This window comes from Ranitomeya imitator, chromosome 1 (assembly GCF_032444005.1).
Source record: "Ranitomeya imitator isolate aRanImi1 chromosome 1, aRanImi1.pri, whole genome shotgun sequence".
Taxonomy (NCBI): domain Eukaryota; kingdom Metazoa; phylum Chordata; class Amphibia; order Anura; family Dendrobatidae; genus Ranitomeya; species Ranitomeya imitator.
Window position 1 is genome coordinate 1,055,165,980 of NC_091282.1, and position 25,492 is coordinate 1,055,191,471.

The 25,492-nt window shown below is 42.2% G+C and overlaps 1 protein-coding gene across 5 annotated transcripts in view; it reads left to right on the forward strand.

Annotated features, from left to right (window-relative positions):
* Positions 1–25,492, forward strand: part of GRIA2 (glutamate ionotropic receptor AMPA type subunit 2) — a 324,576-nt gene that overhangs the window by 166,414 nt on the left and 132,670 nt on the right. For all 5 annotated transcript variants that reach the window (XR_011316978.1, XM_069744126.1, XM_069744127.1 and 2 more), the window contains exon 6: positions 20,693–20,854. Coding sequence is in view for 4 of the 5 variants with exons in the window: in XM_069744126.1 (XP_069600227.1) it covers positions 20,693–20,854 (162 nt within the window). In the remaining variant the exon portion in view is untranslated. The remainder of the gene's footprint in view (positions 1–20,692; positions 20,855–25,492) is intronic.

Genomic DNA, 25,492 nt, shown 5'->3' on the forward strand with positions numbered 1-25,492 from the left:
CATTAACCATTTAATGACAGGGTCAGAAAGGGCTGCTATGACTTGACAATATTTATTTATTTTTTTGCTTTCCATATTTCAGCAGCATTAACATTTAGATTTTTTCACTGATGTGAAGTTGCATTGACCTATTTTGTGGGATAAATTGTAAACAATTTTGGTGTAGTTTGGAGGTACAGTATTTTGTGTAACAGAAATATAAAAGAAAAATTTTTTTTACTGTTAATATTTCATCAGTACACTAAATATGTGTAAGCCATAGTCAAAAAGAAGTAACAATTATGTCCCTTGAGCACCAAAGACAAATTTCCACTGATCAGTAAATTACCACTGACGACCAATAATGTGTAGATCACTCATGAAATAGGGCTGCACTTCGACTTTTTTGGCTGATTTTGACTATTAAGCTGCAGCTGCAGTAAACCCAATTGCATACAACTCAATGTATTGCTTTGGACTGCAACTGTAGCTAAATAGTTAAAATCAATCAGTGCAAAAAGTCACAGTGTAGTCAAATCATAATTTGAACAGCCAACAAACAGACAGTTTGCAGTACTAATTGTACAAAGTAATTCACAATGTATCAAAGTTCTATGTTTAAAATAGGTACTGTACAATTAAAATAGGTATACCATATTATAGAGTTAAACCGTAAAACGCAACTGGCTCAGAGTCCAGCTTCTTAGTCCTTTAATCAAAGGCACTCAGTCCAGGAGATCTGCACACCTTCATAGACACAAACACTTGTGAGACAAATAGGTCTCATTTTACAAAGCGAACCACACCCAGGGGTGGAGATATGTTTAGCAGTGTGTCTCCCAACTCTTCAGCTGCTCAAAATCAACCTGTCATGGCCGATTAACCCCTTCTCTTCCTATATGTACTAAAATCCAGCCCAGATAAAAACCTTCTCAGCAACCTGCTGTTACTGGAGCCTTCAATTCCGGGATTACATCATTGTCATATATATAAATCCCCATTAACACTGGTCATAAGTGCCAGACCAAGAAAATAAATCACAATATGATATATATATATATATATATATATATTTATTATAATCCCTTAATTGGCCTATGGATTCAGTATGTCATTTACTGTGTATGAGAAGCTGGAAATCCTCATTGACACTGGTCATGAGGGTTAACATATGGTGCAATGACTATCCAGTTAATATAAAGACATCTATATATCTATAATATAACGCTGGGAGCGTCACTCTATCCGAAGCCTTTATATACTGCGCAAGCGTAAGCGCCGGCGCAGTCTGGCCCCCACAGAGTGACGCTCCCTGGAGATCGCGGTATGCGTAAACACTGAACGCACACCGCGATCTCCACCGGAGAGGCAGGGACCGTGGACGCGCCAGGAGGGTGAGTATATTCACCTGTTCCCCGTTCCAGCGCTGCGTGCGTCTCCGTCTCCTGGGTCCTCTGCTGTGACGTTCACAGTTCAGAGGGCGCGATGACGCGCTTAATGCGCGCCGGTGCCGCCCTCTGACTGACCAGTCACAGCCAGAGGAGCAGGAAGATGGCGGCGCGCAGCACTGGAATGGGGGACAGGTGAATATAGCAAGTGCTGGGGGGCCTGAGCTAGCGGCGATACCGGCACCTGACCCCCACAGCGCGCCGGTGTCCCCGCCTGCTCAGGCCCCCCAGCACTCGGCGCCCAGCGACGATAGGTGAGTATGGTATTTTTTTTTATATATATCGCAGCAGCATACGGGCCATATACAATGGAGCATCTTATGGGGGCCATTAACCATAATGGAGCAGTGTACGGGGGCATATATTATGGAGCATCTTATGGGGGCCATAAACCATAATGGAGCAGTGTACGGGGGCATACACACTGGAGCGTCTTATGGGGGCCATAAACCTTTATGGAGCAGTGTACGGGGGCATACACACTGGAGCGTCTTCTGGGGGCCATAAACCTTTATGGAGCAGTGTACGGGGGCATACACACTGGAGCGTCTTATGGGGGCCATAAACCTTTATGGAGCAGTGTACGGGGGCATACACTATGGAGCATCTTATGGGGGCCATAAACCTTTATGGAGCATCTTATGAGGGCCATAATCCATAATGGAGCAGTGTACGGGGCATATACTATGGAGCATCTTATGGGGGCCATCAACCATAATGGAACAGCGTATGGGGCATATGGATGGGAGAAGCAAATTAAAGAATGGTGGCGCAGGATAGGAGCAGCACATGACAGAACGGGGGCACAGGATGGGAGCAGCACATGACAGAATAGGGCAGCACATGACAGAACGGGGGTGCAGGATGGAAGCAGCACATGACAGAACGGGCGCAGGATGGGAGCAGCACATGACAGAACAGGGGCACAGGATGGGAGCAGCACATGACAGAACAGGGGCGCAGGATGGGAGCAGCACATGACAGAACGGGGGCACAGGATGGGAGCAGCACATGACAGAAAAGGGGCACAGGATGGGAGCAGCACATGACAGAACAGGGGCGCAGGATGGGAGCAGCACATGACAGAACGGGGGCACAGGATGGGAGCAGCACATGACAGGATGGGGGCGCAGGATGGGAGCAGCAAATGACAGAATGGAGGTGCAGGATGGGTGCAGAACATGTCAGAATGGAGGTGCAGGATCGGTGCAGCACATGTCAGAATGGGGGTGCAGGATGGGAGCAGCACATGTCACAATGGGGGCCCAGGATGGGAGCAGCACATGACAGAATGGGGCGCAGGATGGGTGCAACACATGACAGAATGGGGCGCAAGATGTGTGAAACACATGGCAGGATGGGGGCGCAGGATGGGTGCAGCACATGACAGGATAGGGACCCAGGATGGAGCAGCACATGTCAGAATGGGGGTGCAGGATGGGAGCAGCACATGTCAGAATGGGGGTGCAGGATGGGTGCAGCACATGACAGGATGGGGACGCAGGATGGAGCAGCACATACCACAATGGAGACCATATACCAATATAAATGCTCGCCACCCGGGCGTAGAACGGGTTCAATAGCTAGTATATATATATATATATATATATATATATATATATATATATATATATACTAGATTGTGGCCCGATTCGAACGCATCGGGTATTCTAGAATATGCATGTCCCCGTAGTATATGGACAATGATGATTCCAGAATTTGCGGCAGACTGTGCCCGTCGCTGATTGGTCGACGCAACCTTTATGACATCATCATCGCCATGGCAACCATTATGACATCTACGTCGATACTGTGCCTGTCGCTGAATCAGAGACGCGGGATGTCTACGTCCTTTATGACATCATCCTCGCTGTGCCCGTTGCTGATTGGTTGAGGCCTGGCGGCCTCGACCAATCACAGACGCGGGATTTCTACGTCGATGCTGTGCCCGTCGCTGATTGGTCGAGGCCTGATTGTGGTTGTGGCCCGATTCTAACGCATCGGGTATTCTAGAATATGCATGTCCCCGTAGTATATGGACAATGATGATTCCAGAATTCGCGGCAGACTGTGCCCGTCGCTGATTGGTCGAGGCAACCTTTATGACATCATCGTCGCCATGGCAACCATTATGACATCTACGTCGATACTGTGCCCGTCGCTGAATCAGAAACGTGAGATGTCTACGTCCTTTATGACATCATCCTCGCTGTGCCCGTTGCTGATTGGTTGAGGCCTGGCAGCCTCGACCAATCAGAGACGCGGGATGTCTACATCCTTTATGACATCATCGTCGCTGTGCCCGTTGCTGATTGGTCGAGGCCTGGCGGCCTCGACCAATCAGAGACGCGGGATTTCTACGTCGATGCTGTGCCGGTCTCTGATTGGTCGAGGCCGCCAGAGAAATTATTATAGGCCAGGAAGAACATGATAATGAAATATAATATATAGGGAATTTATGCAGTTCAGTACAAGAGAAAAAGCAGAATGCAGAGCTATATGTCCATTTAACATAAAGGAAGGAAATTCTGAGATAAAGAATAATCCATAGCTATAACTAGGTTCTATAGCCCTAATTAAAAAATGTACAGAGCAGGTGATGGATGATAGATCATGCACATCTGCATAAATGAAGCCTGCCCAGTGTTGTCCAGAGCTCTGACACGCCCCCTGAGGAAGCAGGGTGAAACGCGTGTCGGGGCTCTGGACATAGCTAGGTAGGCTTAATTTATGCAGATGTACTCGATCTATCATCCATCACCTGTCTGTACATTTATTCATTAGGGCTATAGAGCCTATTTATAGCTATGGATTATTCTTTACCTCAGCATTTCCTTCCTTTATGTTAAATGGACATATAGCTCTGCACTCTGCTTTTACTCTTGTACTGAGCAGCATAAACTCCCTATATTTTATATTGACAGTATCATGTTCTTCTTGGACTATAACAATTTCTCTAGAGTATTATTCTATATTTTGCTTAATTAGGTCCAATTGCCTATATATCTAATATATAAAGCTGAATGTGTGTGTGTGTGTGTGTGTGTATGTATGTCCGGGATTGGCATCTGCACCGTCGCAGCTACAGCCACAAAATTTTGCACAGTCACACGTCTGGACCCCGAGAGCGTCATAGGCTATGTTGTGAGGCGAAATTTTAACCCCGCGCGTTCCAATTCACCAAACAATTTTGCCCCTATCTACATAATGGGGAAAAAGTGAAAGGAAAAGTGTTGGAGGCGTCGCAGCTACAGCCACAAAATTTTGCAGTCACACGTCTGGACCCCGAGAACGTCATAGGCTATGTTGTGAGGTGAGATTTTAACCCCACGCTTTCCAATTCACCAAACAATTTTGCCCCTATCTACATAATGGGGAAAAGTGAAAGGAAAAGTGTTGGAGGCAAATTGACAGCTGCCAGATGTGAACAAGAGCGATGGCGCCTAAGAGTATATACCGTACAGTTGCTATGGTGGGGCCCCGACATGGGATACTCACCACACACGGGGATATGAACACACACACAAAATGGGCCACACACTACCACGTGCTTGAACACATATACCACCCTCAGCACACGTTTCACCACACATACACCAACCTCGCCACATAAAAGTCGAAACACAAAAGTCGCCACTCAAAACTCGCCACGTGCAAAACTCGCCACATGCAAAAACTAGGCTCACGCAAAACTCGCCACAAGTGCAAAACTTACCTCATGGAAAACTCGCCACACGCAAAACTTGCACACGCGGAAAAATTGCCACATGCACAAAAGTTGCAACACATGCAAAAGTTGCCTCGCACTAAACTTGCACATACTCAAAAGGCACCACACATAAAGCTCGCCAATGCGCAAAACTCGCCATGTGCAAAACTTGCTGCACACAACTTGCTACACTAACCTGTCACATGCAATGCAACACACAAAAAGTTGCTACACGCATGTTGCCACACAAAACTCATCTCACAAAAGTCGCTACATGCATGTTGCCACACGCAACTCAACACACACAACTTGACACATGAAACTCGCCCTAAAACACACACAAGTCTAGTATTATCCTTCAAAAATAAAAATCTGATTAATAAGCAGACAAACTACAAGAGCAACAAATGTACCATATAGGAAATACGGCAGCTGTCAGTCACATGATCTGTCTATTATGTGTATGTGTGAGCTAATATATACTGCCAGGGGGAGGGCTTCCTGTTGGCTGGGGATTTATCAGGCTGCCAATTTAGCTTACAAATACTGAGGTAAAAATACTGAGCAAATAACGTGTGAACGAGGTCTAATACAGGAGGAGATGACACACAGGTATATACTATATACAGGAGGAGATGACACACAGATATATACTATATACAGGAGAGATGGCACACAAGTATATACTATATACAGGAGGAGATGACATACAGGTATAAACTATATACAGGAGGAGATGACACACAGGCATATACTATATACAGGAGCAGATGACCTACAAGTATGTACTATATACAGGAGGAGATGACATACAGGTATATGCTATATATATAGAAGATGACATACAGGTATATACTATATACAGGAGGAGATGACACAGATATATACTATATACAGGAGGAGATGACATACAGGTATATACTATATACAGGAAAGATGACACACAGCAGGTATTTACTATATACAGGGGAGATGACATACAGGTATATACTATATACAGGAGATGACATACAGGTGTATACTATATATAAGGGAGATGAAAACATGTATATACTGAGGTGAAAATGAGGGGTGTGAGGTGAAAATGAAAAGGCGTGAGTGCAAAATGAGAGGAGCGAGGGAAAATAGTGGAGTGATCGGAAAATGACAGATGTGAGGTCGAAATGACAAGTGTTAGGGGGGAATGAGAGGAGTGAGGGAGAAAATGAGAGGTGTGAGGGAGAAAATGAGAGATGTGAGGGGGAAAATGAAAGATGTGATTGGGAAAATGAGAGGTGTGATGGGAAAATAAGAGAAGTGAGGTGCTATAACTAACCACAGATATTTACTATGCCCAGGCAACGCCGGGCTCTTCAGCTAGTATATATATATATATATATATATATATATATATACAGTTAGGGCCAGAAATATTTGGACAGTGACACAATTTTCACGAGTTGGGCTCTGCATGCCACCACATTGGATTTGAAATGAAACCTCTACAACAGAATTCAAGTGCAGATTGTAACGTTTAATTTGAAGGGTTGAACAAAAATATCTGATAGAAAATGTAGGAATTGTACACATTTCTTTACAAACACTCCACATTTTAGGAGGTCAAAAGTAATTGGACAAATAAACATAACCCAAACAAAATATTTTTATTTTCAATATTTTGTTGCAAATCCTTTGGAGGCAATCACTGCCTTAAGTCTGGAACCCATGGACATCACCAAACGCTGGGTTTCCTCCTTCTTAATGCTTTGCCAGGCCTTTACAGCCGCAGCCTTCAGGTCTTGCTTGTTTGTGGGTCTTTCCGTCTTAAGTCTGGATTTGAGCAAGTGAAATGCATGCTCAATTGGGTTTAGATCTGGAGATTGACTTGGCCATTGCAGAATGTTCCACTTTTTGGCACTCATGAACTCCTGGGTAGCTTTGGCTGTATGCTTGGGGTCATTGTCCATCTGTACTATGAAGCGCCGTCCAATCAACTTTGCAGCATTTGGCTGAATCTGGGCTGAAAGTATATCCCGGTACACTTCAGAATTCATCCGGCTACTCTTGTCTGCTCTTATGTCATCAATAAACACAAGTGACCCAGTGCCATTGAAAGCCATGCATGCCCATGCCATCACGTTGCCTCCACCATGTTTTACAGAGGATGTGGTGTGCCTTGGATCATGTGCCGTTCCCTTTCTTCTCCAAACTTTTTTCTTCCCATCATTCTGGTACAGGTTGATCTTTGTCTCATCTGTCCATAGAATACTTTTCCAGAACTGAGCTGGCTTCTTGAGGTGTTTTTCTGCAAATTTAACTCTGGCCTGTCTATTTTTGGTATTGATGAATGGTTTGCATCTAGATGTGAACCCTTTGTATTTACTGTCATGAAGTCTTCTCTTTACTGTTGACTTAGAGACAGATACACCTACTTCACTGAGAGTGTTCTGGACTTCAGTTGATGTTGTGAACGGGTTCTTCTTCACCAAATTAAGTATGCGGCGATCATCCACCACTGTTTTCATCCGTGGACGCCCAGGCCTTTTTGAGTTCCCAAGCTCACCAGTAAATTCCTTTTTTCTCAGAATGTACCCAACTGTTGATTTTGCTACTCCAAGCATGTCTGCTATCTCTCTGATGGATTTTTTCTTTTTTTTCAGCCTCAGGATGTTCTGCTTCACCTCAATTGAGAGTTCCTTTGACCGCATGTTGTCTGCTCACAGCAACAGCTTCCAAATGCAAAACCACACACCTGGAATCCACCCCTGACCTTTTAACTACTTCATTGATTACAGGTTAACGAGGGAGACGCCTTCAGAGTTAATTGCAGCCCTTAGAGTCCATTGTCCAATTACTTTTGGTCCCTTGAAAAAGAGGACGCTATGAATTACAGAGCTATGATTCCTAAACCATTTCTCCGATTTGGATGTGGAAACTATCATATTGCAGCTGGGAGTGTGCACTTTCAGCCCATATTATATATATAATTGTATTTCTGAACATGTTTTTGTAAACAGCTAAAATAACAAAACTTGTGTCACTGTCCAAATATTTCTGGCCCTAACTGTATATATATATATATATATATATATATATATATACTGTATACACACACACACACACATATATATATATATAGTCCAAAAAATGAAGGCAGCACTCCAATAGGAAAAATAAAAGTGGTTTATTGGCCCATGTGCGACGTTTCAGTCCAGGATGTGGACTTTTCTCAAGCTCTCAATACTACTTTGAAGAACCTAGAATATAAGACATATTTTCAGTTGTTTCAAACTTATTTGTTAAGTATATAATTCCCCATGTGTTAATTCATAGTTTTGATGCTTTCAGTGTGAATGTACAATTTTCATAGTCATGAAAATACTGAAAAAACTTTAAATGAGAAGGTGTGTCCAAACTTTTGGTCTGTACCGTATATATATATATATATATATATATATATATATATATACTAGATTGTGGCCCGATTCGAACGCATCGGGTATTCTAGAATATGCATGTCCCTGTAGTATATGGACAATGATGATTCCAGAATTCGCGGCAGACTGTGCCCGTCGCTGATTGGTCGACGCAACCTTTATGACATCTTCGTCGCCATGGCAACCATTAAAATGAAATGCTAGGTGAAATCCCAAGAAACAATGAAAACCCTATATTAAGGGTCACCAATCTAACCCAAGAAGAGGTGCGAAACCGGCTAAATAAGATTAAAATAGATAAATCTCCGGGTCCGGATGGCATACACCCACGAGTACTAAGAGAACTAAGTAATGTAATAGATAAACCATTATTTCTTATTTTTAGTGACTCTATAGCGACAGGGTCTGTTCCGCAGGACTGGCGCATAGCAAATGTGGTGCCAATATTCAAAAAGGGCTCTAAAAGTGAACCTGGAAATTATAGGCCAGTAAGTCTAACCTCTATTGTTGGTAAAATATTTGAAGGGTTTCTGAGGGATGTTATTCTGGATTATCTCAATGAGAATAACTGTTTAACTCCATATCAGCATGGGTTTATGAGAAATCGCTCCTGTCAAACCAATCTAATCAGTTTTTATGAAGAGGTAAGCTATAGACTGGACCACGGTGAGTCATTGGACGTGGTATATCTCGATTTTTCCAAAGCGTTTGATACCGTGCCGCACAAGAGGTTGGTACACAAAATGAGAATGCTTGGTCTGGGGGAAAATGTGTGTAAATGGGTTAGTAACTGGCTTAGTGATAGAAAGCAGAGGGTGGTTATAAATGGTATAGTCTCTAACTGGGTCGCTGTGACCAGTGGGGTACCGCAGGGGTCAGTATTGGGACCTGTTCTCTTCAACATATTCATTAATGATCTGGTAGAAGGTTTACACAGTAAAATATCGATATTTGCAGATGATACAAAACTATGTAAAGCAGTTAATACAAGAGAAGATAGTATTCTGCTAGAGATGGATCTGGATAAGTTGGAAACTTGGGCTGAAAGGTGGCAGATGAGGTTTAACAATGATAAATGTAAGGTTATACACATGGGAAGAGGGAATCAATATCACCATTACACACTGAACGGGAAACCTCTGGGTAAATCTGACAGGGAGAAGGACTTGGGGATCCTAGTTAATAATAAACTTACCTGGAGCAGCCAGTGCCAGGCAGCAGCTGCCAAGGCAAACAGGATCATGGGGTGCATTAAAAGAGGTCTGGATACACATGATGAGAGCATTATACTGCCTCTGTACAAATCCCTAGTTAGACCGCACATGGAGTACTGTGTCCAGTTTTGGGCACCGGTGCTCAGGAAGGATATAATGGAACTAGAGAGAGTACAAAGGAGGGCAACAAAATTAATAAAGGGGATGGGAGAACTACAATACCCAGATAGATTAGCGAAATTAGGATTATTTAGTCTAGAAAAAAGACGACTGAGGGGCGATCTAATAACCATGTATAAGTATATAAGGGGACAATACAAATATCTCGCTGAGGATCTGTTTATACCAAGGAAGGTGACGGGCACAAGGGGGCATTCTTTGCGTCTGGAGGAGAGAAGGTTTTTCCACCAACATAGAAGAGGATTCTTTACTGTTAGGGCAGTGAGAATCTGGAATTGCTTGCCTGAGGAGGTGGTGATGGCGAACTCAGTCGAGGGGTTCAAGAGAGGCCTGGATGTCTTCCTGGAGCAGAACAATATTGTATCATACAATTATTAGGTTCTGTAGAAGGACGTAGATCTGGGTATTTATTATGATGGAATATAGGCTGAACTGGATGGACAAATGTCTTTTTTCGGCCTTACTAACTATGTTACTATGTATGTTACTATTATGACATCTACGTCGATTCTGTGCCTGTCGCTGAATCAGAGACGCAGGATGTCTACGTCCTTTATGACATCATCGTCGCAGTGCCCGTTGCTGATTGGTCGAGGCCTGGCGGCCTCGACCAATCACAGACGCGGGATTTCTACGTCGATGCTGTGCCCGTCGCTGATTGGTCGAGGCCTGGCCTGGGTATTCTAGAATATGCATGTCCCCGTAGTATATGGACAATGATGATTCCAGAATTTGCGGCACACTGTGCCCGTCGCTGATTGGTCGAGGCAACCTTTATGACATCATCGTCGCCATGGTAACCATTATGACATCTACGTCGATACTGTGCCCGTCGCTGAATCAGAAACGTGAGATGTCTACGTCCTTTATGACATCATCGTCGCTGTGCCCATTGCTGATTGGTCGAGGCCTGGCGGCCTCGATCAATCAGACGCGGGATTTCTACGTCCTTTATGACATCATCGTCGCTGTGCCCGTTGCTGATTGGTCAAGGCCTGGCGGCCTCGACCAATCTGTGACGTGGGATGTCTATGTCCTTTATGACATCATCGTCGCTGTGCCGGTCGCTGATTGGTCGAGGCCTGGCGGCCTCGACCAATCAGAGGCGCGGGATTTCTACGTCGATGCTGTGCCGGTCTCTGATTGGTCGAGGCCTGGCGGCCTCGTCCAATCAGAGAGCCGGGATTTCCAGGACAGACAGACAGACAGACAGAAAGACAGACAGACAGAAAGACAGACAGACAGACGGAAAAACCCTTAGACAATTATATATATAGATACTATCATCACTCTTACCATGATTTGAACTTCCCAAATATTAGCTCTTGTGGTTCCAGGATTTACTAGTTGCATGGATTAGTTGTATTCCTTATGAGGAAACACATTTTGATTTTTTTTGTGCATTGTTGGTCTGACACTTACCGGTATATTCTAGTTCTAGCAATTTCGCTATTTTACTAATTTTGATTAGAAAGTTAATGGCTGAAGAGATGATCTAACATTGTAATCTAGCTACTAATTATCTTATTTGCATATTTCCTTTTCAGTTTTAAATGTAAACAAAATATATTTCACATACAACACCTGCTACCTAAACAGTTATGCATGGTAATTATCAATTGTGACCAAGCAAATTAAAACCAATTTAATATTAACCATGTTCAGAGGACCTTGTCATTTGATTTATCATTCCCTAATTATGTAAATTACCCATAAACCACATATGCTGTTACAAAAAGTGTTGGGCCCTTTGTGTCATTGAAAGGTTAGATTGAAGTAGTTCTCCAAATTCACCATGCATTCTGTCACACACAGCATTGTATGTTATACCAAAGATGCAAGCAATGTTGATGTAGACCTCATAAGTATTATACAAAGTCGATAATTTACTGAAATTAATTACTTGAACCAGGAGAATTTTTTCCTTTTTTTGTGGCTAAAAAGTTGATCCAGCTATGCAGATAGATCAATCCCATAAATTAGGAATTCATATGTACATGAGGGACAGATATTAAATATAGATTTGCTGTACTGCTGCATGCTTTACAATAATTATGCTTATATTTCAATGTATATGTTTATTTTGGCACCTATGAGCTTAACCCCTTAACGACCAATGATACGCCTTTTAACGACGACAGTTAAGGGTACTTAATTCCTCAGTGCTACTTTTTAACGGCACTGAAAAATAAGGTGATAGGGCCACCCAACATTGGAAAATCTCTGGGGTTTCGGCTACCAGGGGTAGCTAAGACCCCAGAGAGCATGATTCGGGTCAGTTTTTACTGTCTCCAGTCATGTGGTCGCCATTATTCACCAAATAACGTAAATCAAAAACAAAGTCAGATTTTCCATTCATTTCTCTCTCATCTGATATGCTCTAGCATACCAGAGGTGAGAGAAATCGGGTCCCCAGAGTCCCCCGGTAGCTCCACCATCCCTGGACCCTCTGACTCTGTACCCCGGCTCTGGTGTCTTCTTCTTGGAAGAAAATGTCTGGCGCATGCGCAGTGCACCAGCCGATATTTGTCGGCCGGCACCCAGCAACAATAGATTTTTCCTGTTGGTTAATTTTAATCATTGTGACAGACCCTATTACTGTGATCAAAATAAAAAAAATAGTAAATCAAACCCCCCTTTGTCACCCCCTTAGTTAGCTAAAAATAATAAAATATTTGTTTTTCCATTCTTTGCAGTTAGGGTTAGGTTTGGGGCTAATGTTAGGTTTGGGGCTATAGCTAGGTTTAGGGTTGGACTAGTGTTAGTGTTGGGGCTGTCGGCGTACTCTGGAGAAATTGCACAACAAATTTTGTGGTCTATTTTCTCCTTGTACCCTAGTGAAAATAAAAAAGTTTTGGTCTAAAGTTAATTTTTTGTGAAAAAAGTAAAATGTTCATTTTTTTCTTCCACATTGCTTTAGTACTCGTGAAGTACATGAAGGGTTAATAAACTTCTAGAATGTGGTTTTGAGTGAGTTGAGGGTGGAATTTTTAGAATGATGTCACTTTAAATGTGAGGTGGCCCCTTTGCAGACATTCTTGTAATGGCAGCCTAAAAGCCTAAAAGCCCTTGTTTCTATACATAAAGTACAATTTCACTGAAGTACTGATTTGATAAAAAAGTAACCCCTTACTGGCCACAATATGTCTTTTAATGAACCTAAGGTAAGAGAATGCTATCACACCAATGGGTGAAAATGCAGAATCTGTCAGCTGTACACTATATTTGACACCCTGTTGCATCAGCCACGATCCGTGCTGTCTCCGAATACAGCCATGTAGCCCCCTAGTGGCCACTAATACATCTTTTTACTGACCTGAGATCTAATAGACTAGCATTCCCCGATGGGTGAAAATACAACAACTGTCACATTATAGCTGACACCCTGCTGCATGAGCCATGATCCATGTTGGCACAGAACATGGCCATGTAACCCCTTAGTGGCCATGAATATGTCTTTTTACTGACCTGAGATATAAGAGAATAGCACCCCCGAATGGGTGAAAATGCAACAGCTATCAACTGTGCACAATAGCTGACACCCTACTGCATCAGCGTCGATTGGTGGTGGCAATGGAATCTAGTTGGCTAAAAGATCATGACTGTTCCCTCTTTAACCCCTTCGGCACCCTGTAATCGTGATTGTGTGGTCCTGATGCTTACCATTGCAATCCAAGACCAAGTAACGGACCCCTAGGGCTTGCCAGCTTTAATGGTCTGTTCAGATGTTAGCAACATTTTAGATGGAAAAATAAAATTTGTGATTCCGCTTTGCTTTTTATTCCTAAAAAGCACCTGAAGGGAAAATAAACTACCTGACAGTAGTTTTGAATATGTTGAGGGGTTCACTTTTTAAAATGGTATCACATTTTGGGTTTTCCAATATATAGGACCCCCAGAGTAACTGCAAAGCTGAACAGGTCCCCCAAAAATAAGTTTTACAAATTTCCATGAACAAATGAAATATTAATGCAAAATTTGTATACCTTTTAACATCCTATCAAAATAAAAGAACTTTTGACTAATGGTGTTAATGTAAGGTAGACATAAGGTAATATTCTTTGTTAACTATGTGTGGTCTGACTATCTGAAATAAAGGTAAAACAATTCAAAGTACGAAAATTGCAAACATTTTTTACATTTTTGTTAAATGTCTGATTTTTTTTTTTAATAAATAAACACGAAACATTTAGACCTAAATTTACTACTAACTTAACCCCTTAGCGACCGCCGATACGCCTTTTAACGGCGGCCGCTAAGGGTACTTAAACCACAGCGCCGTTAATTAACGGCGCTGTGGAAAAAGTGTATAGCGCCCCCCACAGGCCGATTTTCTCCGGGGTCTCGGCTGCCGAGGGTAGCCGAGACCCCAGAGAACATGATTCGGGGGGTTTTTAACCCTCCCCGCATTTGCGATCGCCGGTAATTAACCGTTTACCGGCGATCGCAAAAAAAAAAAAAAAAAGCGATCTCTTTTTAATTTCTCTGTCCTCCGATGTGATCGCACATCGGAGGACAGAGAAAAGGGGTCCCAGGTGGCCCCCCAATACTCACCTAGCTCCCCCGATGCTCCTCGTGTCTCCCGGTGGGCGCCGCCATCTTCAAAATGGCGGGCGCATGCGCAGTGCGCCCGCCGGCCGGCACCGGGAGAATCTTTGGGGTCTCGGCTGCGTGGGGTAGCCGAGACCCCAAAGAGCATGATCGGGGGTCGGTTTTAGCGACCCCTGTTTTGCGATCGCCGGTAATTAACTGTTTACCGGCGACCGCAAAAAAAAAAAAAAAAAGTAAAGTGTAATTCTCTGTCCTCTGATGTGATCGCACATCAGAGGACAGAGAAATAGGGGGATTCGGGGACCCTAGCATACTCACCTAGGTCCCTGGATCCTCTTGCTGCTCCTCCTGGCCGCCGGCAGAAGAACATGGCGGACGCATGCCCAGTGCGCCCGCCATCTGTCTCCATCTGCCGGCCGGCAGGAGAACAGCGGTTAGGGCTAAAATTAGGGTTAGGGTTAGGGGTAGGGTTAGGGGTAGGGTTAGGGTTAGGGTTAGGGGTAGGGGTAGGGTTAGGGGTAGGGGTTGGGTTAGGGTTAGGGGTAGGGTTAGGGTAGGGTTAGGGCTAGGGTTAGGTTAGGGGTAGGGTTAGGGGTAGGGTTAGGGGTAGGGTTAGGGTTAGGGTAGGGGTAGGGTTAGGGCTAGGGTTAGGTTAGGGGTAGGGTTACGGCTAGGGTTAGGTTAGGGGTAGGGTTAGGTTAGGGTTAGGGGTAGGGTTACGGCTAGGGTTAGGTTAGGGGTAGGGTTAGGTTAGGGGTAGGGTTAGGGTTAGGGGTAGGGTTAGGTTAGGGGTAGGGTTAGGTTAGGGGTAGGGTTAGGTTAGGGGTAGGGGTAGGGCTAGGGTTAGGGCTAGGGTTGGGGCTAAATTTAGGGTTAGGGTTGGGGCTAAATTTAGGGTTAGGGTTGGGGCTAAATTTAGGGTTAGGCTTCTTTCACACTTACGTCGGTACGGGGCCGTCGCAATGCGTCGGCCCGACGGTATGTCGGGCCGACGCATTGCGACGGCCCCGTACCGACGTAAGTGTGAAAGAAGCCTAACCCTAAATTTAGCCCCAACCCTAACCCTAAATTTAGCCCCAACCCTAACCCTAAATTTAGCCCCAACCCTAGCCCTAACCCTAGCCCTACCCCTACGCACGTTGTGAAAATTGTGCACAACGTGGGCAGCAGCTGTAGTTTTTCAACGCATCCGCTGCCCAATCTATGTCCTGGGGAGGAGGGGGCGGAGTTACGGCCACGCATGCGCGGTCAGAAATGGCGGATGCGACGTACAAAAAAACGTTTCATTGAACGTTTTTTTGTGCCGACGCTCCGCCAAAACACAACTGATCCAGTGCACGACGGACGCGACGTGTGGCCATCCGTCACGATCCGTCGGCAATACTATGGGCAAAAAACGCATCTTGCGGGCACATTTGCAGGATCCGTTTCTTGTCCAAAACGACAGATTGCGACGGAATGCCAAACAACGCAAGTGTGAAAGTAGCCTTAGGGCTAGGGTTAGGGTTGGGGCTAAAGTTAGGGCTAGGGTTGGGGCTAAAGTTAGGGTTAGAGCTGGGATTAGGTTTAGGGTTTGGATTAGGGTTGGTATTAGGGTTAAGGTTGGCATTAGGGTTACGCTTGGGATTAGGGTTAGGTTTGGGATTAGGGTTAAGGTTAGGGTTGTGATTAGGGGTGTATTGGGATTAGGGTTAGGTTTGAGGTTAGGGTTGAGATTAGGATTAGGGGTGTGTTGGATTTAGGGTTTTGATTAGGGTTATGGTTAGGGTTGACATTAGGGTTGTTTTGGGGTAAGGGTTGTGATTATGGTTAGGGTTAGTGATTAGGATTATGGATCAGGTTGGGATTAGGGTTAGGGGTTGGAGCTAGAATTGGGGGGTTTCCACTGTTTAGGTACATCAGGGGGTCTCCAAACACGACAGCCAATTTTGCGCTCAAAAAGTCAAATGGTGCTCCCTCCCTTCTGAGCTCTGCCGTGCGCCCAAACAGTGGGTTACCCCCACATATGGGGCATCAGCGTACTCGGGATAAATTGGACAACAACTTCTGGGGTCCAATTTCTCTTGTTACCCTTGTGAAAATAAAAACTTGGGGGCTACAAAATCTTTTTTGTGAAAAAAAAAAATATTTTTTATTTTCACGACTCTGCATTCTAAACTTCTGTGAAGCACTTGGGCATTCAAAGTTCTCACCACACATCTAGATAAGTTCCTTGGGGGGTCTAGTTTCCAAAATGGGGTCACTTGTGGGGGGTTACTACAGTTTAGGTATATCAGGGGCTCTGCAATCGCAACATAATGCCCACAGACCATTCTATCAAAGTCTGCATTCCAAAAAGGCGCTCCTTCCCTTCCGAGCTCTGCCGTGCGCCCAAACAGTGGTTTACCCCCACATATGGCACATCAGCGTACTCGGGATAAATTGGACAACAACTATTGCAGTCCAATTTCTCCTGTTACCCTTGTGAAAATAAAAACTTGGGGGCTACAAAATCTTTTTTGTGAAAAAAAAAATATTTTTTATTTTCACGACTCTGCATTCTAAACTTCTGTGAAGCACTTGGGCATTCAAAGTTCTCACCACACATCTAGATAAGTTCCTTGGGGGTCTAGTTTCCAAAATGGGGTCACTTGTGCAGGGTTTCTACTGGTTAGGTACATCAGGGGCTCTGCAAATGCAACATAATACCCGCAGACCATTCTATCAAAGTCTGCATTCCAAAACGGCGCTCCTTCCTTCCGAGCTCTGCCGTGCGCCCAAACAGTGGTTTACCCCCACATATGGGGTACCAGCATACTCAAGACAAATTGGACAACAACTTTTGGGGTCCAATTTCTCTTGTTACCCTTGTAAAAATAAAAACTTGGGGGCTACAATATCTTTTTTGTGGAAAAAAAAAATATTTTTTATTTTCACGGCTCTGCATTATAAACTTCTGTGAAGCACTTGGGCATTCAAGGTTCTCACCACACATCTAGATAAGTTCCATGGGGGGTCTAGTTTCCAAAATGGGGTCACTTGTGGGGGATTTCTACTGTTTAGGCACATCAGGGGCTCTCCAAACGCGACATGGCGTCCGATCTCAATTCCAGCCAATTCTACATTGAAAAAGTAAAACGGCACTCCTTCTCTTCCAAGCTCTGCGGTGCGCCCTAACAGTGGTTTACCCCCACATATTGGGTATCAGCGTACTCAGGAGAAATTGCACAACAACTTTTGTGGTCTAATTTCTCCTGTTACCCTTGTGAAAATAAAAATTTGTGGGCAAAAAGATCATTTTTGTAGAAAAAATGCGATTTTTTTTTTCACGGCTCTACGTTATAAACTTCTGTGAAGCACATGGGGGTTCAAAGTGCTCGCCACACATCTAGATAAGTTCCTTAAGGGGTCTAGTTTCCAAAATGGTGTCACTTGTGGGGGGTTTCCACTGTTTAGGCACATCAGGGGCTCTCCAAACGCGACATGGCGTCCAATCTCAATTCCAGCCAATTCTACATTGAAAAAGTAAAACGGCGCTCCTTCACTTCCAAGCTCTGCGGTGCGCCCAAACAGTGGTTTACCCTCATATATGGGGTATCGACGTATTCAGGAGAAATCGCACAACAACTTTTGTGGTCTAATTTCTCCTGTTACCCTTGTGAAAATAAGAATTTGTGGGCAAAAAGATCATTTTTGTGTAAACAAAAGCGATTTTTTTATTTTCACGGCTCTACGTTATAAACTTCTGTGAAGCACTTGGGGGTTCAAAGTGCTCACCACACATCTAGATAAGTTCCTTAAGGGGTCTAGTTTCCAAAATGGTGTCACTTGTGGGGGGTTTCCACTGTTTAGGCACATCAGGGGCTCTCCAAACGCGACATGGCATCCAATCTCAATTCCAGCCAATTCAACATTGAAAAAGTAAAACGGCGCTCCTTCACTTCTAAGTTCTGCGGTGCGCCCTAACAGTGGTTTACCCCCACATATGGGGTATTGGAGTATTCAGGAGAAATTGCATAACAAAATTTATGGTTACATTTCTGTTTTTACACTTGTGAAAATAAAAAAAATGGTTCTGAATTAAGATGTTTGCAAAAAAAAGTTAAATGTTCATTTTTTCCTTCCACATTGTTTCAGTTCCTGTGAAGCACGTAAAGGGTTAATAAACTTCTTGAATGTGGTTTTGAGAACCTTGAGGGGTGTAGTTTTTAGAATGGTGTCACACTTCATTATTTTCTATCATATAGACCCCTCAAAATGACTTCAAATGTGATGTGGTCCCTAAAAAAAAATGGTGTTGTAAAAATGAGAAATTGCTGGTCAACTTTTAACCCTTATAACTCCCTAACAAAAAAAAATTTTGTTTCCAAAATTGTGCTGATGTAAAGTAGACATGTGGGAAATGTTATTTATTAACTATTTTTCGTGACATATCTCTCTGATTTAAGGGCATAAAAATACAAAGTTTGAAAATTGCAAAATTTTAAAAATTTTCGCCATATTTCCGTTTTTTTCATAAATAATCGCAAGTAATATCGAAGAAATGTTACCACTAACATGAAGTACAATATGTCACGAAAAAACAATCTCAGAATCAGCGGGATCCGTTGAAGCGTTCCAGAGTTATAACCTCATAAAGTGACAGTGGTCAGAATTGCAAAAATTGGCTCGGTCATTAAGTACCAAATTGGCTCTGTCACTAAGGGGTTAAAATACAATATGTCACTAAAAAACATTCTCAAAATCACTGGGATGTGTTGAAACTTTCCAGAGTTTTTGCCACATAAAATGACATATCAGATTTGGAACAATTTGGCCTGGTCACAAAGATAATAACAAAAAATAAATAAAAAAACAAACACACACACACACACACAAAAAACAAAAACAATTTCATCTAGTTTAACTTACTATTCTATAGTGCTGATCTGGAGAAGAAAAATAAAATGCAGTACAATAATTGTCAATTGTTTTTATGTAAGGAAAAAAATGTCTCCTGCCCCTAAATATGGTAATTAGCATATATCCCTGGATCAAAATCCCATCTACAGTAGATATAAAAGAGAGATTGATTTCTGAGCTTCTCCTCAACGCTTTGAAATTTCAAGGACTGACTTGAATATTTGTAATATCTCTCCATATAAAAGTTATGCTACGATATAGAAAGCAAGACATTTTTTATATCTACAATGAAATAAACTATATTTTGTGAATCACCCAGCACAGATAAAGCAAGAAACAAAAATGACAACATCTAGTAAAAATGCATGAGGGCACATACTTATAAATAATACATATTTATAAGCAACACATGACCTGTTCACACTGAGACTCCCATCAATCAAGAAATTGTTGGTCCCTTATCTTCCATTTGAACAAAGCAGTGGTTCTGTTTTCCAAGTCTATAGGACTGATTGAGATAGATCTCGATCTTTTAGACTTTTCAGTTAGGCATCGCAACGCATGTGCAACGTTTACATATTCAAAAAGGCCCTCTTTTGCCTGAACGGTAAAAATTTAATTGGTGGGACCCTTATTAATCAGACATTTTTCACTGATTTTGGGACAGGGTGTAAATTGTGATCTCAGGAAAAATAACCTCTTAAATTGCAATGAACGCTGTGATATCCATTTAGCTGACTGATTCGCCTTCTCCTATGATATATCATTTTGTTCCACTAAGCTAACTATATATTGATTTTTTTGTCACATTTTAGACTTATTTTTCTCTTATATTTCCATTTTTTAAAGCACAATATTATCTACAGAAACTGAATGTGCTATATTAATATCTTTGGCTTGAAGGAATCTCTATTTATTAAAATGTCTGCAGAACTTTTCGAGAGGACCTTTCACCAAGTATTTCATGCCGAACTGAACATGCAATGTAATAATAGTGACTGCAGAGCAGAATAAAATGTTTTTTTTTGCACCTGATGAGCTAATAACTTTTGTTCAATGTTATTAGGTAGCAATTTATACAGGGAGAAGAAGTACACGCCACCAGTGAAATCTATTTAATAACAAACACTTGGTCTTAATAAAAGTTCACTAATTAGATGTCAAATATTTTGATTGCTAATTTCTCAAGAACTAAGATGCAAAAATTAAAAAAACAACTACAACTTTTTATGCAGCTTTGCAGCCACTATTACATTGTGTGTGAAAGGTCATTTAACAGAGTAAATGTGTAATCGATAAATTTTCTTCACATAGGGCTTCACAGATGGAGATTTATCAAAAATACAGTTTGGAGGAGCCAATGTTTCTGGATTTCAGATTGTTGACTATGATGACCCTGCAGTTTCGAAATTCATTCAGCGTTGGTCAACATTAGAAGAAAAGGAATATCCTGGTGCACATACTTCAACAATTAAGGTATAAAAAAGTGTAAATTGATCAGAAATATCTTAATAGTAAATTATGTAGAGATATGGATATTACAAAAAAATCTATATGTTCTTGTTTCATAAATTGCAAAGTAAACTGTAAGAAATGCATGTGTAATACAAATGGAAGAGCTTAGTGTACTCAATCAATCAATATCAGCCATAGGGCATGTTCACTTAAAGGCCACATGTATTTGGTCAGTATATTACCACAGTATTTGTAAGCCAAAACCAGGAGTGGAACAATTAGAGGTAAAGTATAATAGAAACATATCACCACTTCTGCATTTATCACCCACTCCTGGTTTTGGCTTACACATACTGAGGTAAAAAACTGACCAAATTCTCAACATGTGGACTTGGCCTCACATGTTTTTCTGTACCTAAAAGCAGAGTGGTGGAAAGCAAAATGCTACTTGCTATTGTTGTGTTTTTACAAGCATTTCTTGGGGCCTTTTTACTTGCATTTTTCTCCCATTCACTTGAATGGGTGAAAAACGCTTTAAAGACATTGGAAGAATTGACATTCCGCACCTCAAGGCACAAGATACGTGTAGAAAAAAAAACTCATTTTCAGTTCTCATTGATTATACTGGTATTGGTATGTAATGCACCAATTATCCAGTTTAAAATAAAAAATGTCTCATGTGAACATTCCTTTAGGTCACGTGCACACGTTGAGTATTCGATCAGTATTTTACCTCAGCATCTGTAAGTCAACAACAGGAGTGGGCTAAAAATGCAGAAGTGGTGCATATGTTTCTATTATACTTTTCCTCTGACTGTTCCGCTCCTGATTTTGACTTACAAATACTGAGGTAAAAATTCACCAAATACTCAACATGTGCATGTGGCTTTACATTGGATTTACATGGAGGTTTTTTAAATGTTTTTGTTTATTTGCTTTTAAGAAAAATAGTATGTATTTGTTAGGTGTCGAGTTCCCGCCTCTGCACAGGGGGAATCTCGAACCATCTCTGCTGCGGTCTCCCATTCTTCTCCAGCCGCAGTGGAGTCTTCTCAGCGGAGACCTCGGTCCCAGGGTCTTGCTCAGTCTCACTCTGTGCATAGGGTTACTGCTGCTTTTCCAGCTTCTGCCATTGAAGCCAGTGGTGGGCTGCTTTTCTCATTCTGAGCATGCCCAGAGTAAGATCTCTCAGTGGAGATCGAGGGTCACATGGTCAGATACTGCAGCTAAGTCCATTGGTCCTTTCAGGAAGGTCCTGTAGATGCTAGGACTAAGTCCTGCTTTGCACACACTGAGCATGCCCAGGGCATGATCTCTCAGTGGAGATCTAGGGTCACATGCTCAGGTATGGCAGTCTCTTATTGGTCCTTCTAGGAAGGTCTTTTACATGCTGCAGCTATATAAGGTTCGCATGACTGCACGGCCATGCGCTAGTGTACATTTGTAAACGTGTGTGTGTTGTGAGTGAAAGTCGTTCATTAATATCCACTCCCTATTGGATGACTGCTCGCGGAAGGTGGATAATTGCTGTCTAGCGCCTGACTTAACCAAGAGCACGTTACACACCATACAGTGTCTAATTGCTGTCACCGCCAGTGCGGCGCCGTGCGCTTTCACAGCGCTTTCCTGACCCAAGCCTGGGTGGTTAGTGGTGTTTGCCAGTGCGGCGCCGCACGCACTCTCGTGCATCTTTAATTATTATTTTTGTTACACTGACACCCCATTAGCGGTGTCGAGCGCAAGTAGTCTAGACATACTCAGATCACAAGTCTTAGGACTGAGCTCGGTGACTCCTTGCTTGCGCTCTTGTGTGCAGTACCGCGGCCCTGTGACTTATCAGGGTTCACTTCCTTCACACAGGGTGAAATTAACCCGTGTGTGTATTCACATTGTACCGCCATATAGTCCGTCATTACTTGGCAGCAGTTTCCATCTCTGCACGGTGGACCCCAGGCTGCGAACGCACCTTATTCAATCATTCTTATTATTTGGTGCGTTCCGCTAGCCCTAACAGTATTTTTGCAGCATTTTATCTTATGAACAGTGCATTTTTGCTTTATGTGTACTTGCAATACAGATATAGGTATCAGAATGCTCTAAGCACATGCACAAAAGAGAACGCAAATGGGTTTATCATGGGACCTTCTCCATGTAGGCGTTCTGGAAGTGGTGATCAGTGTTTTCACACTGTACCCATGGGCATCTGGGGGAGAGATGGCTTTAATGTGGGTGTTGTGGTAAGAATGCTGTTTTGCAATGTCTAAATTACAGAAAGTTCTGTAACAAATGCTGATGATGGGAATATGTTCCATGAGTCAGGTTTAACTATTTAAAATGTCCAATGTCCTTTTTTTGGGACGCCTAATCTTTAGCTTCTAGCAACTAAGATTTTATAATTTTTTATACTTAGGTCCAATTTTTTGTGTTGTGTTTGTAAAATGAATGTTTTCAAAATAGGGAATCATGTCATTGTCATTTTTAATTGAATATCGGGATGCACTTTTCTGAAAAATCCGTACTTGAAAAAATTTTAATTTGGCAAGTAATGGGTTAAGAAAATAACACATTGAAGACTCAGATCTTGACTGACAAAAGACCTCACAATGACATAAAAATTTACAAATACCTATGATTTAGCAAAAATTCTACATTTCAAAATGGTGAATTCAACATATTTGAGGAAATGATGGGAAAAATGACACAATTGTGCTTGTAAGAGGAATGTAAGAGGAATGCTATCATTGGTGGCCTGTAGAGCTGAGTGAATAATTTTGCGGAGGGTCATGTTTGAGTCTAATTTCCTGAAATTTGTGTTTTCATTCAAATTCAAACATTTTGAGATTCTTTGCCCGGCACTATTTCCCACACTGCTGAAGCATCAGAGAGCAGATAAAAACATGTGGATTTATTTGGCACATTTTGGAAAATTTGGCAAAGTCGACAAATTTGAATTTCGGAAGACCCGCTCATCTCTAGTGGCTTGTTATAAGGCGTTTGTTGAAAATACCCAAGTAAATGCATTAGTTGCTTAAAGCTAAGCATAATGGATACCTCAACTGAATTACCCTATAATCCTTTAATATTCTTCTTTTATGTTCCTTTTGCTCTTGACTTTACATATTGAGAACAAAAAAAAAGAAAAGTATGTACTTATGAGATGAAACGCAGTCATTATTAAGCTCCAGCATTTCATGGTAATTAGAAAGAATCATCACTTATGATGTGACACAATTGCATAGTTTAGAACTAATCACTTTTACCAATACGGAGCTTCGTTGCAGTAAAAGTAGTTATAAAGTGCCTGCACCTTTCATAGCATGGCTGGTGGTGGCGGCGGGCTGAGCCAAATGCTTAAAGAAGTTGTCCCATAAACAAAATTCATTTTAATCAATAGATCTTGGAATAATAATAATTTCCACAATTAGACGTGTTTAAAAAAATGTTCCTGTGCTGAGATAGTCTTATACGTGCGCCCCTGCTGTGTACTGTGTAATGGCTGTGTCTGACCATGCAGGAACATGGTCTGATCATACCACGTCTCCTGGGCAGGGGGGGGCATGCAAAAGAGTATACAGATATTACAGCACGGGATCACAAATAATTATTTCTTTCAGGTAAAACATTTTTTTAAAGCAGGCAGGGAAATGTTTTACCTGCCCAGGAGCTGAGGTATGATCAGACCATGTCACTGCATGGTCAGACACAGCCATTACACAGTACACAGCAGGGACACATTTATAAGATTATCTCAGCACAGGAACATGTTTTTTTAAATATATATAATATATGAAAGATGACAGTTGTAAACCTTGTCATTGTAATTGAACGTTAGAATCTCTCCTGAAAGGGAATCTGTCATCAGGAATCTATGAGCAGCATTATGTAGAGGTAGAGATCCTGATTCCAGCGATGTATCATTTACTGGGCTGCTTTCCAAAGCTTTGATAAAATGCTTATTTTTATCTGCTATAGATCTACCAGATCTCTGAATGTGGAGCTTTGTATAATCCCACCCACACTACTGATTGGCAGCTTTCGACCCAAGTACTGAAAGCTGCCAATCAATGGTGAGGGTAGGGTTACGCAGAGCTCCTGAATATGGAGACTACTTGGCAGCAGTTTTACTAGTCCTCCAGCGATAATCTCCTGCTAATAAAGCAGTGATAGATGAAAACTGCAGCAAGCAAACCAATAAGTGACACATCACTGGGTCAGTTTCTTTGTCTCTTATGTTGCTTTCAGATTAGATGGCAAATACCTGGTGACAGATTCCCTTTAAGAATAATGTAGCAAGGCTCTAGGCCCAAGTCTCTGCTACATACAGCTTTCTTTGTTTCCAGAAAAGGTATGTGGAATAGGCAATTATAGCTGATTATATTCTTATCCACTAATTAATATGACAAGTGGTCTTTGGGCGGTGTTTAATTTGAAACAAGTGTAGTTGGAACGCTAATACGCTCTTATGTAGGGTAATTGAAACACATGTCATTATACATTTTCTTTCAACAACCCTTAAAATGGCTGTAATAATTCATAGAAATGTAATACCATAGTGTCATATTGTAAGGATTAGACTTGCAGTCTGTATTTTGGGTTTACTCAAACTAGTATGATTTTGGTACAGGAGAGCCTTATTCATTTATATGTGCGTGTGTATAT